The 14544-nt window shown below is 40.8% G+C and overlaps 1 protein-coding gene across 1 annotated transcript; it reads right to left on the minus strand.

Moving 5' to 3' along the window:
* Positions 1-10424: 10424 nt before the first annotated feature.
* On the minus strand, positions 10425-14280 carry LOC147857153 (pentatricopeptide repeat-containing protein At2g03380, mitochondrial-like). The gene has a single exon (XM_087328140.1). It carries the CDS (start codon positions 14278-14280, stop codon positions 11365-11367), a length of 2916 nt encoding a protein of 971 aa, XP_087184266.1. The 3' UTR covers positions 10425-11364.
* Positions 14281-14544: the final 264 nt, after the last annotated feature.

The following is a 14544-nucleotide window of genomic DNA, read 5'->3' on the forward strand; positions in this document are numbered from 1 at the left end:
ATTACAGTGGTTTTCGTAGCAATAAATCTAGCCATTTTAGTTAGTCTATCAACCACAACCCAGATGGCATCATGGCCTTTTTGGGTACGAGGAAGGCTAACAATAAAATCCATGGATATATTTTCCCACTTATTATTAGGAATGTCCAAGGGATGTAAAAGTCCTGCGGCTTTAAGTCACTCGGCTTTGTTAACCTGACATAGGTGACATTTAGTCACATAGCTATGTATGTCAGGATGCATCTTAGGCCAATAGAATTGAGTGGAGATGAGAACAACTGTACGATGTATTCCAGGGTGCCCCGTAAAGGGTGCATCATGGCAATAAAAAAGAATTCTGTTTTTGACCTCAAGAAAATCTGGAACACAAACCTTCCCATTACGATAGAGCAAACCGTTAGCAATGTGGAAGTATTCCTTCGAGGATGTGGTGGTGTCCATTTCAACCTCAAAAGGTTTGGAAGGATCGGGTAAAAGTAGTGAAAGAGCCTTGCACACCAAGTCCTTGAGTCCCTTAAAGGAAAGGTCTAGTGTAGCATTACAAACAATAGGTTTTAGATACTTACGCATTTGACCTTTTACAATATCAGTAAACGACATCATCAATTGGGAGTGATTACAAAGGGATTTTCGCAAAAACCCGACAAAACCAAGGAATGATTAAACTTCTCGAATATTCCGAAGAGTGGGCCAAAGCTTGATTTTCTCGATGAGAGAAGGATCAATTTCAACTCCTCGTTCAATTATGAGATGTCCAAGATGAGTAATTGATTTCTTCAAGAACTCACATTTTGAGATCTTCGCATAAAACTATTTGTCACGCAATGTTTGTAAAACAAAGCGGACATGTTTAGCATGTTCTTGTAATGTACGGCTATAAACTAAAATATCATCCAAGAAAATAACGACAAATTTTCCAAGTTGTTCTCGGAAAATGTCATTCATTTCCTCTTGAAATGCAGCCGGAGCATTGGTCAAACCAAAAGGCATAACCAAAAACTCATAATGGCCATAGCGCGTACGAAATGCCGTTTTTGGAACATCGTCCTCACTTATACGAATTTGATGGTAGCCAATACGGAGATCAAGTTTCGTAAAATACCGAGCTCCGTGGAGACGGTCAATTAGATCGTCAACCCAGGACAATGGATACAAATTCTTAATCGTCACTTTATTCAAGCGTCGGTAATTAATACACATATGCCATGTACCCTCTTTCTTTTTAACCAAGAGAACTGGTGCACCCCATGGAGATTTACTATAACATATATAACCCGTTCATAAATAGTCCTTAAGTTGCTTAAATACCTCATCCTCTTCGGATCGACTTAAGCAATAAGGAGGTATACTTATTGGTGCAACGCCAGGTACAATATCTATACGATGGTCTATATTACGTTTAGGAGGTAACCTATCTGATAGTTCACTCGAAAAAACATCATGAGAATCATTTAAGATTTCATCAAGTTGTTGTTGTTCAAAATATGTTAATTTAACCAAGACATTATCGATATTGTAAAAGTGAATGTCTGGATCAAGTACACAATAAAATAGAGTAGAACAAGACAACTCAGATATTCAGATGGAGAGGAAACAATCAAGAGGGTTTAACCAAGCCATTGACAAAACAAGCTATTCACCAATTGTCCCCTTCTAGACCCGATTTTTGGATTTGGGTTCTAGCATGGTGAAAATAGTCTTCTAGCGAAGAAAATTTCCTGCTAGAGAGGTTCATTAAAGCTTGAGGTGCCTCGGTTTGAGAGGGAGGTTGTAGAAATTGGCCCTTAAAAACTGTGACAAAATCTGTCCAAGTATCGGGCAATTTCCCCAAAGTTCGGAGCCCACGCCACCAGGCGACGGCCTTACCCCCTAGTTCTCGACCGACATATGCATTCTTCGTACTATCTGGCGTGGGATAGAGCTCAAAATGAGACTCCCATCAGCCCAGCCACATGCAGATTTCTTCTTCGGTTCTTTCCTTTTTTTCTCCCGTAAATGGCTTAACGACAAACGATGGTTCACCCTGTCGCTCATCAAGTCTATTAGTCTCACGTGCCTCAAGAGGACTTTGAGATTGCCGAAGTTCGGTCATCTGTTGAGCGGTGAAACTAAGGCATTGGGTTATTTGTGAAAAATACATCTCAATGGACATTTGTCCAAGAGGATTTCCTTGAGTTCCTTCTGCTTGAGTGGATGACATCGGGTCGTTATTTTGATCCATTCAATGGTTATTTCTGGCAAAGAAATAGGATAAGGTCAAAAAAATAGTCATAACATCATGTCATGATGTAAACATATCATGGGCAAACATTAATCGATATCATGATCTCACGTCAATACCCCTCTAGACGTATGAGATGAGGTTCAAGATCAGGTTACTATGGTAACACAAAGGTGTTTTAAAAACCATGGGGTTGACAAATTAATGTCTTTCCTTGATCTCTATATTGATTTTTTCATGGCAGCTCCCCGAGGCTCAACCATGTATGTTCGCATCATGAATAGTTTATACACGAAAAAAATGTTAACAATAAACTATGTTTATGTGCCCACATATGTGGTTTCGACTCTTTAAGTCCTATTACGAGGACCCCGAAGTGCACTTAGACCTCAAGTCTAAACATGTGTTATAGTCATATGTATCAACGATGTTTTATGGTCTTGGTCATATTTGAACTCGAGACCTCGAGAACAATTGCATTAAACACTTGAGCCAACCAAGTAGGTTGCTCTTCTTGAATGTTTAATGTTTCATGCGAATAAGAGATATGCGAGGCATTTGCCTATATATGTTTTCCTAAAAGAAACATATATGTCAAGAGTCCTTATTTCCCCCTCGTTTACAACAAAATAAGTTGGTACATTACCTAACCTCAAGTCTCGTAATTACGATGGCATACGCCAAAGTGCAAGCAACCTAATGGTCAAGCCAAATGAGCCCTCTTTTCGTAGTAGGCCCACGTGGCCCATCACATGGTTACGTCATTACGAATGCCTCTCGTAAGAATGATCTCATGGTGCCATCATATCCATGTAATGAGGGAGGGATGTTGGATATGTGTGTCATAGGAGCGACCTCATATGAAGTGGGTCAAGCCCTACGTTCTCACCGTCATTGTGGCTAAGATTGTTTCATTACGTAACGAAATTGATGTCACCAATGGGGATGTCAACAATAAAAATTTACATAGAAATCGAGGTATTGACCTCATATGCAAACGTAACATATGTTTGTGAACGTAATACGTAATTGAGGTATTAACCCCGTACGCATACGACACTAATCACATATTAAATATATGTCAAATGAGGTATTGACCTAGTGCACATATGTAAACGTTTTATATAACCAATTAATTACCACTACAACATCATTGAATTAATGAAAAAAAAAAATTACATATGACCATATACATGATTAGAAGGGAGAAGGAAAAATAGAAAACAAAATAAGAAAGATTACTGAAGTTCCTTTGTTGATCATTGTCTGGGTCAAGGCCAACCGCACATCGATCAATCACCATCCATCAAGAAGACAAAACCAACAAAAGAAACATTTAAAGAACATGAGCTCTGAAACCAACTATTAGAGATATGAACTAATGTAAGCAAAGGATAAGGATAAAATATAGATAGAAAGGAGAGAGAGAGAGAGAGAAAGAAGGGTGCCGATCCACCCGACCACCCCCGAGCGAAGGGATCGAGACGGACTCGAGCCTCGATCGGCGTTCCATACCACCGTCGTGGCGTCAAGTCGTACCAGGTGCTGGCATGCTCGCTACTAGAGTTGACCCACCACAAGAACAGAGTCTCGACGTAGTCAAAAGATAATGAAATGAGGGTAGCTAGGCCTCTTATTTACAGCGATACCCAAGGCCCCCATGCAAGTTCACACTTGGCCTAATGGGTTGTCTCAATCCCGAGGATTAAAAGTAATCCTCCCCTTCTTTACACTCTCATTTAACCCTCACACTTATCCACATGTATAGAATACTACGGTAAATTCTCACCACGGGATATTATATGGTCATGCCGTAACAGATAACCCTAGATCTGTGTAGCCCATTAGTGGTTCCATTTCCTCTAAGCAAGTTAGCAATGTGTTCTTAGCTCAAGTAGTGGTTCGTACTAAAAGTACTGGACCTCCAGTACATGTCTTAGCACTATTAGATTCCGGAGCCAAGTCTTGCTTCATGGATAGGAATCTTTCTCAAGCTCATCATAAGAAAACTTTCTTGCCCAGCATCTATAGTAGTTATTGATGGTCGTCCCATTGCTTCCGGAAAAATCATAGAGGAGTTAAAGACGATTCAAGTTGTCCTAGATAACTTGGTGTGTGTAGTATCATTTAATATAATTAGTAGTCCAGATGATCCAATTGTCTTGGGGTTACCGTGGTTCAAATTACATAACGCAGACATAGATTGGAGAACAAGAGAAATCCGGTATCGACAAATCCGAGGATGTACTCATAAGGACACAAGGAAGCAATGTTTGTCTTCGCGGTATCAGTAAAACCTTCCAACACTACTAAAGAGGAATCCCCAGTTCAACTTCTAAAGAAGTATCGTCAGTATGCCGATGTGTTCGATAAGGTACAAGCCAATACGCTTCCTCACCACCGACCGTATGATTGCCCCATCGATTTACAACCGGGAAAAGAGCTACCATGGGAACCAATCTACAATTTGTCACCAACCGAGCTAGAAGTCCTTCGAGCCTATATAGAGGAGAATTTGGCAAACGGTTTCATTCGACATTCGAAATCTCCAGTCAGCGCACCCGTTTTCTTCGTCAAGAAAAAGGATGGATCACTTCGTCTCGTCGTTGACTACCACGGCTTGATTAAGGTCACCATCAGGAATAGGTATGCACTTCCCCTTATCTCAAGTCTTTTAGAACAGTGTTGCCCGCCGGAATCCTAACCGACGGACAGAAGCGCAGAAGTATTATAATATAGTAAAGCATTAAGAAACGAATGTAACGGTTCACGCAGGAAGCGTGAACGGCTAAAAACCCTGTGTATATAAAGGGCAGAAATCCTCTATAAGAGGTAGCGTGTAACTTTGAGTGCAAGACGTTTTTCTAATAGAATCCTATCTTCTCTGACCTCTGTGTATATCTGTGTCTATCTGCGTGACAATCCATTGTTACTCTACTACGTTCTGTTTAAATCGTAAGTGTATGTAATCGTAGGTGCGTGTACTAGTGCACGTCCTAAGGAGTTCGGTTGTAGTCGTCTCCCTTAGTCGCTACTAGGATACAAGGTGGTATCCCATTACTCCTTACGCGAAGATAATTCCTTGTAACACGGTCACCTTGAGGTCTACCTCGAAGGACTAAGCGTAGACAATGTTCCTAATCGGTAACAAACAGATCAATGGTGCAAGGTTCTTCACAAAGATCGACTTATGAGGAGCATATAACCTCGTACGGATCCGACCAAGAGATGAATGGAAGACCGCATTCCGCACCAGCTATGGGCACTTCGAGTATACAGTCATGTCATTTGGTCTCACTAATGCACCAACAGTCTTCCAACACATGGCAAATGATATATTCCGAGATCTCTTGGATGTTTGTTTGATCATCTATTTGGATGATCTACTGGTTTATTCGAAGACCCAAGAAGAGCATGATTGTTATGTATTGTTAGTACTAAAATGGCTTTGAGAACATGGTATTTATGCAAAACTAGAATAATTTAGCTTCGAGTGCAACTAGGTGGAATTTTTGGGCTATGTCATCTCCTCAGAAGGCATCTCTATAGATCTAGATAAGGTCAAAACTGTGGTAGAGTGGCAGACTCCACGTTCGTTGCGAGATGTGCAATGCTTTTTAGGCTTTCGAATTTCTACTGCAAGTTTATACAGGATTACTCAAAGCTTATTTTGCCACTCACACAGCTTACTAAGAAGGGGGAGTCGTTTGTTTGGTCTAAAGTAGTGGACATGGCTTTTGAGAGTCTTAAGAAGGCATTTACATCAGCTCCTATTCTAGCTCATGTTGATCCGGCAAAATCATTTATCATTGAGGCGCTTTTGAGAGTCTTAAGAAGGCATTTACATCAGCTCCTATTCTAGCTCATGTTGATCCGGCAAAACCATTCATCATTGAGGTAGACGCGTCGGATTTCGCCTTGGGTAGCATTCTTTCACAACAAGGCGATGATGAAAAGCTACATCCTGTGGCTTTCCACTCACGCAAGTTTAACGCCGCCGAAATCAACTATGAAATTCACGATAAAGAGCTATTAGCAATAGTGGACTCTTTTACGCAATGGAGGCCTTTTCTAGAGGGATCTTCTCATCAAGTCACCATATTCAGTGATCACAAAAATCTTGCCTGCTTCTAGAATGTTCGTCTATTAAATCGACGTCAAGGTCGGTGGGCCCAATCCCTCACTTGTTTCGACTTCAAATTTACATATCATCCTAGAAAGCAACTAGGGAAGCCAACATTCAATAACCAAAAGCTAGTAATCCTGGGACCAGTACGACTACAAGCAACACGGGTTTTCGATATGCCATTGGATTCCCACATTATCAATACCATACGTGAGGAATTGAAGACAGATGTTTTCGCTCAAGCCATTTTAGCACAAATTGACCCGTCTCAGGCATCTTGTCCACTATTGCAACAACTAGGTACAGATTATCAACAATTCGAATGTCATGATGGATTACTATTCTTTAAGAGGCTCTTGTATGTTCCTAATGGTTCTTGTCGCCTTCAAGTAGTCCAAAATTGTCATGACACATATACAGTTGGGCCTTTTGGTAGTACTAAAACATTGGATTTAGTACAACGATCATTCTGGTGGCCCCATATGTGCCAATTTGTCGAACATTATGTTCAGACATGTGATACATGTTGCAAAGCAAAGATGCGAGGACATCATCCATATGGTTTATTGGAACCATTACCAATTCCAAGCAAGCCTTGGCAATCCATTGCTCTAGATTTCATCACAGATCTTCCGATTTCTAATGGATTCGATGCGATCTTAACAATAGTAGATCGATATATGAATAGGGCCCATTTCCTACCATGTACTAAGGAAATCACTAGTGAAGAAACTACTGAAACTGTCATGCGTGAGGTATGTCGGCATCATGGTCTCCCTGATAGTATCATCAGCGACCGTGGACCTCAGTTCGTCTCGAAATTCTGGAAGCACCTCTTCAAAATGCTCAAGCTCACTTGTAACCTCTTGTGCTCTTACCATCTGCAAACAGATGGACAAGCAGAATGAACGAATCAAACGTTGGAACAGTATCTTTCGTGTTTACTAAGCTATCACCAAGATGACTGGATGGATATTCTCCACTTCGCCGAATTTGCATATAATAACTCTTTCCATTCGTTGACTAAGGTTACACCATTTTTTGCTTATATGGGCTATTATCCTCGGTGGTGTGTATTCGAAACTCTGGAGTTACCCACAAATCCTTGTGTAGAGGATCGTTTGGAGCAACTACGCAAGATACAGGTGGATTTATCTACTCATTTACAACAAGCTCAACAAACACACAAGGATTATGCGGATTGTCATTGGCTTCCATCCAATTTTAACACTGCAAATCGGGTATGGCTATTACGACGACACATCAAGACTACTCGCCCATGCGATAAATTGGATTATTGGCGATTAGGTCCTTTCCGTATTATCGGAAAAATTAATGATGTCGCTTTTCGTCTCGATCTACCATCGCAACTACGAATACATCCGGTATTTCATAGTTGTCTTCTAGAACCCTATCAAGATAGCACTATCCCAAGTCGTATCAAACCACCTCCACCCCCGATCGAACTTGAAGATGGACCTGAGTACGAGGTTGCCGCCATCCTTGATTCAAAGATTCTTCGCAACAAGCTCTACTACTTGGTCGATTGGCTAGGATATAGTCCCAACGAGCGTACTTGGGAACCAATAGAGAATGTGTCGACTGGCTAGGATATAGTCCCAACGAGCGTACTTGGGAACCAATAGAGAATGTGACCAATGCTTGTGCTCTTCTTGAAGGCTTCCATCGACAATATCCAAACAAATCGGGGTTCCCAATTCAAAACGACTTGTAACACTCGTCATTTTAAAGAGAGGATAGTGTTATGATATGGCAAGATTCGAACCCATCACCTTATGTTACATGGGTCGAGCCCTTACCATTAGCCTATACATTATAATACAAAAGATATTATTTTCATTTATTATTTCACTATAGAAAATTGATGTATATTCCAGATTTCTCTAGAACATTCTAGAAACTAGGAGTACTCTTGAAAACACTATATGAGGCACAAGGCTTTATTTCGAACCAAATCGGTTCAACGCCAGTTTTAAGCCTCCTAGCTATCCTTGTATATTCTTTCTAGGTGAAAGCATGCGAGTGGAAACAATTAGCTATGTCCTTGATATAGCTAATTAGCTATGCAAAAAGTTGTAACCATTGATAAATAGTCATTTTTGCAAAAAGCTACCATCGATAAATTAGCTATGCAAAAAGCTACCATTGATAAAAAGTCATTTTTGCAAAAAGCTATCGTCGGTAAACTAGCTATGTAAAAAGCTACCATTGAAAATAGTAGAGAGTTTTAATTATATAAATGAGAACCATAAACGTGCAACATAAATTGATATGTGCACCATAAATTATATACCAAATTCCTAGGTCCATTATGCATGATCCTTTGCCAAATCACATGGGTCATCTCTGATTGAGTATTTTGGCTTAGATTACTACCACTATTGCTAAACCCTATTGAGTCCATTCCCCCATTGCTGCCATTCTACACTCAGTTATCGACACTGTGTGGTCCAAGTATCATCTGTCACTGATCGATCCGACAGAGTTCACTCCTCCATTGTCGTCATTCTACACTAAGTTGCCACCATTGTTCACTCCAAGCATCATCTACTAAGTTCACTCCTCCATTGCCGCCACTCTACACTCAGTTGTCGTTACTGTTAAGGTCATATATTGCTGCCAGTTTTTCATCCGACGGAGTTAACTCCTTCTCCACTACCGCCATTCTACTCTCAGTTGTTGTCACTGTGCATTCCAAGAATCATCTGCCATTGTTCGATCTAACGGAGTTCACTCCTCTATTGCCATCATTCTACACTTAGTTGTCACTACTATTCGGTCCTGGATTGCTGCCACTTTTCGATTTGACGGAGTTCACTCATCCATTGCCATCATTCTACACTTAGTTGCCACTATTGTTCAGTCGTGTATTGTTGCCACTTTTCGATATCCGAGGGAGTTCACTCCTTCTCCACTGCTACCATTGTATTCTCAGTTGCCGTCACTGTGTGTTCCAAGCATCATCTGCCACTGTTCGATCTGATGGAGTTCACTCCTCCATTGCCAACGTGTCGCGCTTGAGGGGGAGAATAATAGGTGGAACAGTCAGAGAGGAGAACAAAGGTAATGAGCTAGAGAAAGATCTAGTCAAAGGCAAGGAAGGGGAGATCCAAAGAAGAAGCCGAATTGACTGTTGTTGGGTTCTTCCCTCCTACATTGAGGAAGAGGTCCAAATAATGAGATGTGTATGTTGTAATGGGTTCAAATTAGTATGAAAAGGGCTCAAATAAAGTTTCTACTTATAGGTTTTTTCTTAGGGGTAATAAGGGGTTTTTTTAAAACATAACCCTTATTATTACTATTTTTGTTTTTTGAGAATACACTAAAAAGAACATGGAGCAAGAAAGGAAAGAGGGAGAAGGATAGAAGATAGATGTAGAGTAGCCAGCTACTACTCTTGCCCCGATCGATGACCAAATGACCTCCGATCGTTTCCAAAGTTTAATGACTTGTTCCTAATACTATCTTCTTCAAATCCAACAGTTGGATTATTGTTTTTTTATCTCTCTATCTTCATAGATTTTACTCTTATCAGATTTTATGAGTTTGTGAAATTTGCCCCTCTATGTGATGATTTGTAGAGATTTGTTGATCCAAGGACTTACCTTGAAGATTGTAAAGCTTTAATTTTGAACTAGAGATGAAAACCTCTTGTACACAGTGGATTATTGTTTATTAGTGGAATTTTGGTGCCGTTGTAAACGGTCCCGTGGTTTTTCCCCACATCGGGGTTTTCCACGTAAATCTCGTGTCTCTTTGATCTTGTTAGTGTTCAGGTGTGGAGTTTCTTGCTGAATTGCTGTCAAGATTAGTTTTGGTTTTGATTACTATTTTCTATTTTACAACACAAGTGGGGAAAAGATTTGTTAGCTTCCATGTGGAAGAGTGTTATTGTCTTGTGCTTCCCCAACAAAAACTACCATTAGTTCTTACAAGATGTAGAGTATTGGTTCATACACATCAAGCAGTGCTACTTCAGAGAATCTATTTAGGTGATTTGGAGAAGAATTCCACCCTTGAAGCAAAGTCAAAAGACGTCGACAAAGAGAAGAAGAAGAAAATGCATCAACATGAATAAATAAATGGGATGCTCTCTTTGCAATGAGAAGCTTGATACAAACGACTTCATATTGTGGCAAGTATGAAATTGCACAACTCCTTGTCACACAAGGATATTGCGCCGACATTGATGATGATGACATGGTCGACATATAAGCTCCAAGAACAACTATAAGAAGCATCGATTACATCCGATGCCCACAGCGGGCTAGTTGTGTGATGTACAATCTAGCATCATGTATGCACGATCCAAGAGAGATATTCAAGAGCAAATCCAAGAGAGATATTCAATGGCAAGATGCATGTTATCTAGCATCATATATACACACGATCACATACTTGACTACATACATGATGCAAAGATACTTGAGGCAGGGGCAAATAATCCAAGCGAGATGTTCAACGGCAACATCCAAACCCGCAACCCTCAACTACATCAAGAGTTAAACAGGATTGCTTCTTTGTACCAAAGGACACCGAATTTTGGGTTAAGATGTTTAAGGTATTTGAACGGGAATGTGTTTACAATATGACTGATGTAAACAAACAAAGAGGAATGTTGTATATGGGATCCCTGGTTTTCTTCTCGGAACCTTTTGGCCAGAGTCAACCTTTTGTGACTGTCAATCAATGAGGACCTTAAACTTTTGTTGTCATCCATAAGAACCAACAAGCAAATTTTCCATCTGTGAATGTGATTCAGTTTCCTTGATGTGTAACAGGGTTGATGGCCCAAGCAACTACTAGTATTCTCAGCACACCTTTCACATCATCACAGGTATTTGGAGCTATCAAAAGAGGGAATAACATCCCACATATTATTTTAGGGCATCATTTTTCGCTTCGTCATGTATTTGCATCTTTTTCAGAATGCTCCATTCCCGACAAAAATACAAAATGAATAAATACTCCCCACTTGTATCAAACCACACACCTGATTACTCATTTTGTTTGCGAAGCTCCTTTACTCTCATAGATTCAATCTTTTCTGCATCTTCTTGCCTACCAGAAGCTGTATAAATATTAGCCATAAGTACATACGCTGATGCAAGATTAGTATCCAGCTGTACAGCCTCGTTAAATGCTATTTCCCCAATGTTCACGTTTGCCCACTTGCTACAAGCACCCAATAATGCAAGCCAAACTGAAGGTTCCTCACATGATGGCATTGAATTAATTACTGACATTGCCTTGTCAAATTGACCCGAACACCCAAAAATCACAACCATGCAAGAATGATGCTCTGTCTTTGGTGCTATGCCATACTCTTTACTCATATCCTCATAATACAGTTGGGCAATGTCTGATTTGCCTGCGTGCCGGCATGCGTTCAAAACACTTAGGAAAGTGACCTCGTTAGGTGAGAAACCTTCCCTTCGCATGCGTTCGAAACAGATTATCGCCTCCTGCCAATGCCCCTGTTCAGCATATCCTGCAATTAGTGCAGACCAAGAAACTACATCCCGAACATGAAGTTCTTCATGCACTTGCCGTGCCTTTGACAAAAACCCACATTTGGCAAACATATCTACCAAAGCAGTTCCTAGCATAATACTTTTCTCCAATAAACCAACATTAATAATCTCAGTGTGAATTTGTTTTCCCTTGTCAATTGCTCCTATGCTACCACAAGCTTTCAGAACACAAGTAAAGGTGATCTCATCTGGAGTGAGACCCTCTTTCTGCATCTGTACAAAACATTTCAGTGCCTCGTGACTTTGACCCCCTGATGCATACCCTGAAATTACTGCATTCCATGAGACAACATTTCGAACAGGAAAATCATTAAGAACTTCCAAGGCTTTAGAAGGTGCCCCACATTTTGCATACATATCCACCAAAGCATTGCAAAGAGTGATATCCTTCCCGAACAAGCTTCTATCCACCAACTCATCATGGATTTTCATACCCTTGTCAATAGCTTGTATGCTGCTACAGGCCTTCAAAACCGAAATAAGGGTGACCTCGTTAGGAGAGAAACCTTCTCTTTGCATCTCTTCAAAACAATTCAGCGCTTCGTGACCTAGCCCCTCATCAGCATAGCCTGCGATTAATGCAGACCAGGAGACAACATCTCGAAGAGGGAGCTTTTCAAACACTTCCTGTGCTTTTGCAAGTGCACCACATTTGGCATACATATTCACCAAAGAAGTACCAATGACTCTGTCTTTCTTTAGCAAACCCTTTGCTACTATCTGTTCATGAATCTCTTTTCCCTTGTCAATAGCCCTTGTGTTGCCACAGGCCTTCAACACACAAGCAAATGTCACCTCATCTGGAGAAAGACCCTCTTGTTGTATGCTTGCAAAACAATTTATAGCTTCATTACTTTGCTCATGTTGCACATACCCTGCCATCAGAGAATTCCAGGAGACTATATTTCGAGTAGGAAGTTCTTCGAGTGTTTTCCGTGCTTTCACAAGCACACCACATTTGGCATACATATCCACTAAAGCATTGCCCAACATGATGTTTTTACCAAGAATGCCCTTCTGGACAATCTCTTCATGAATTTGTTTGCCCTTGTCAATGGCTCCAACGCTTCCGCAAGCCTTAAGAATGCAAACAAAGGTCACTTCGTTTGGAGATATGCCCTCCCTTTGCATCCTTCTGAAACAGTCAATGGCTTCAAGGCACTGGCCTTCTTGAGCATATCCTGCAATAAGTGTAGACCAAGAAACTACGTCCCGGACAGGAAGTGCATCAAGCACTAGTTGTGCCTTTGCATGCATACCAAATTTGACATACATATCCACCAAAGAATTTCCAAGAATTGTTGCAGTTTTCTTCAACAATCCTCGATTAACAATCTCATTGTGAATTTGCTTTCCTTTATCCATAGACCCTGTTGTACCACAAGCCTTCAAAATGCATGCAAATGTCACCTCATTTGGTGAAACACCTTCCCTTTGCATCTGCGTGAAACAGTTTAGTGCTTCGTGACACTGCCCTGCTTGAATGTATCCTGCAATCAGCGCTGACCAAGATACTACACTTCGATCTGGAATTGCTTTGAGCACTCGTTCTGCTTCTGAAAACATGCCACATTTGGCATACATGTCCACAAGGGCATTGCTGAGTGCAACATGTTTGTCAAGCAAGTTCCTCTCAATGATCTCATCATGAATTTGTTTGCCCTTTTCAATGGCACTAACATTGCCACACGCCTTCAAAATACAAACGAAGGTGACCTCATTTGGAGAGATACCTTCCCATTGCATCTGATAAAAACAATCGATCGCTTCATTACCCTGGCCAGCTTGAGCATACCCTGCAATCAGTGCAGACCAAGAGATGACATTACGGACTGGAAGCTCTTCGAAAACATTCTGTGCTTTAGCAAGTAAACCACATTTTGCATACATATCCACTAAACCATTTCCAACCATAACACTTTTTTCCACCATACCCTTTTGCAATATCTCGGCATGAAGCTTCTTGCCATTAGCAATGGCTCCTATGGAACCACAAGCCTTCAAGATGCAAATGTAGGTGACCACATCTGGCGATATTCCCTCTCTTTGCATCGTTTCCAAACACTCGACAGCTTCATGACCTAGTCCTTCTTGAGCATACCCTGAAATTAAAGCATTCCAACAGACAGAATCCCGAAAAGTAAGCTCTTCAAGGACATTTCGAGCTTTAGGGAGCTGGCCGCATTTTGCAAACAAATTGATTAGACTGCAAGCAATGTGAGGGCTTCTTTGGAGCAACCCCTGCTTCAGAATATGAGCATGGAGTTGAGAGCCTTTGCAAATATCCCTCGTCTCAGCCGAATTCTTCAGTAACTGAAGAAGACTAGGTTCTATCTGACAAACTTGGGTCATCATGCCATTCACCTGCAACCCATTCATTCACTATTTTTGTACGGACAAAGGTTTGTGAATAAACATGGATCAAACTGAAGTGATGGGGAACAAGATCAAAACCAGAATTCTTCTGGGGAGAGGAAATGGTGGAATACACACACGTCTCCTACACATACATAGATAGCCTAACAATCGGCGACGGTTCGGTTCGAGAGGGTCAAAACCAATCCGGTTTGAAACCAAACCATTTAAAATTTTTGAAACCTGAACCAAACCAGGAAACCATTAAACCGAACCATTCTAAAACTT

Source organism: Azolla caroliniana, unplaced genomic scaffold (assembly GCF_043228905.1).
Source record: "Azolla caroliniana isolate FFs.n. ecotype wild unplaced genomic scaffold, voAzoCaro1.0.p SCAF_12, whole genome shotgun sequence".
Classification (NCBI taxonomy): Eukaryota; Viridiplantae; Streptophyta; class Polypodiopsida; order Salviniales; family Salviniaceae; genus Azolla; species Azolla caroliniana.

What these genes read in the sequence shown, in the direction of transcription:
- LOC147857153 (XM_087328140.1), bottom strand. Translation starts at nt 14,280, where the DNA reads ATGAATGGGTTGCAGGTGAATGGCATGATGACCCAAGTTTGTCAGATA.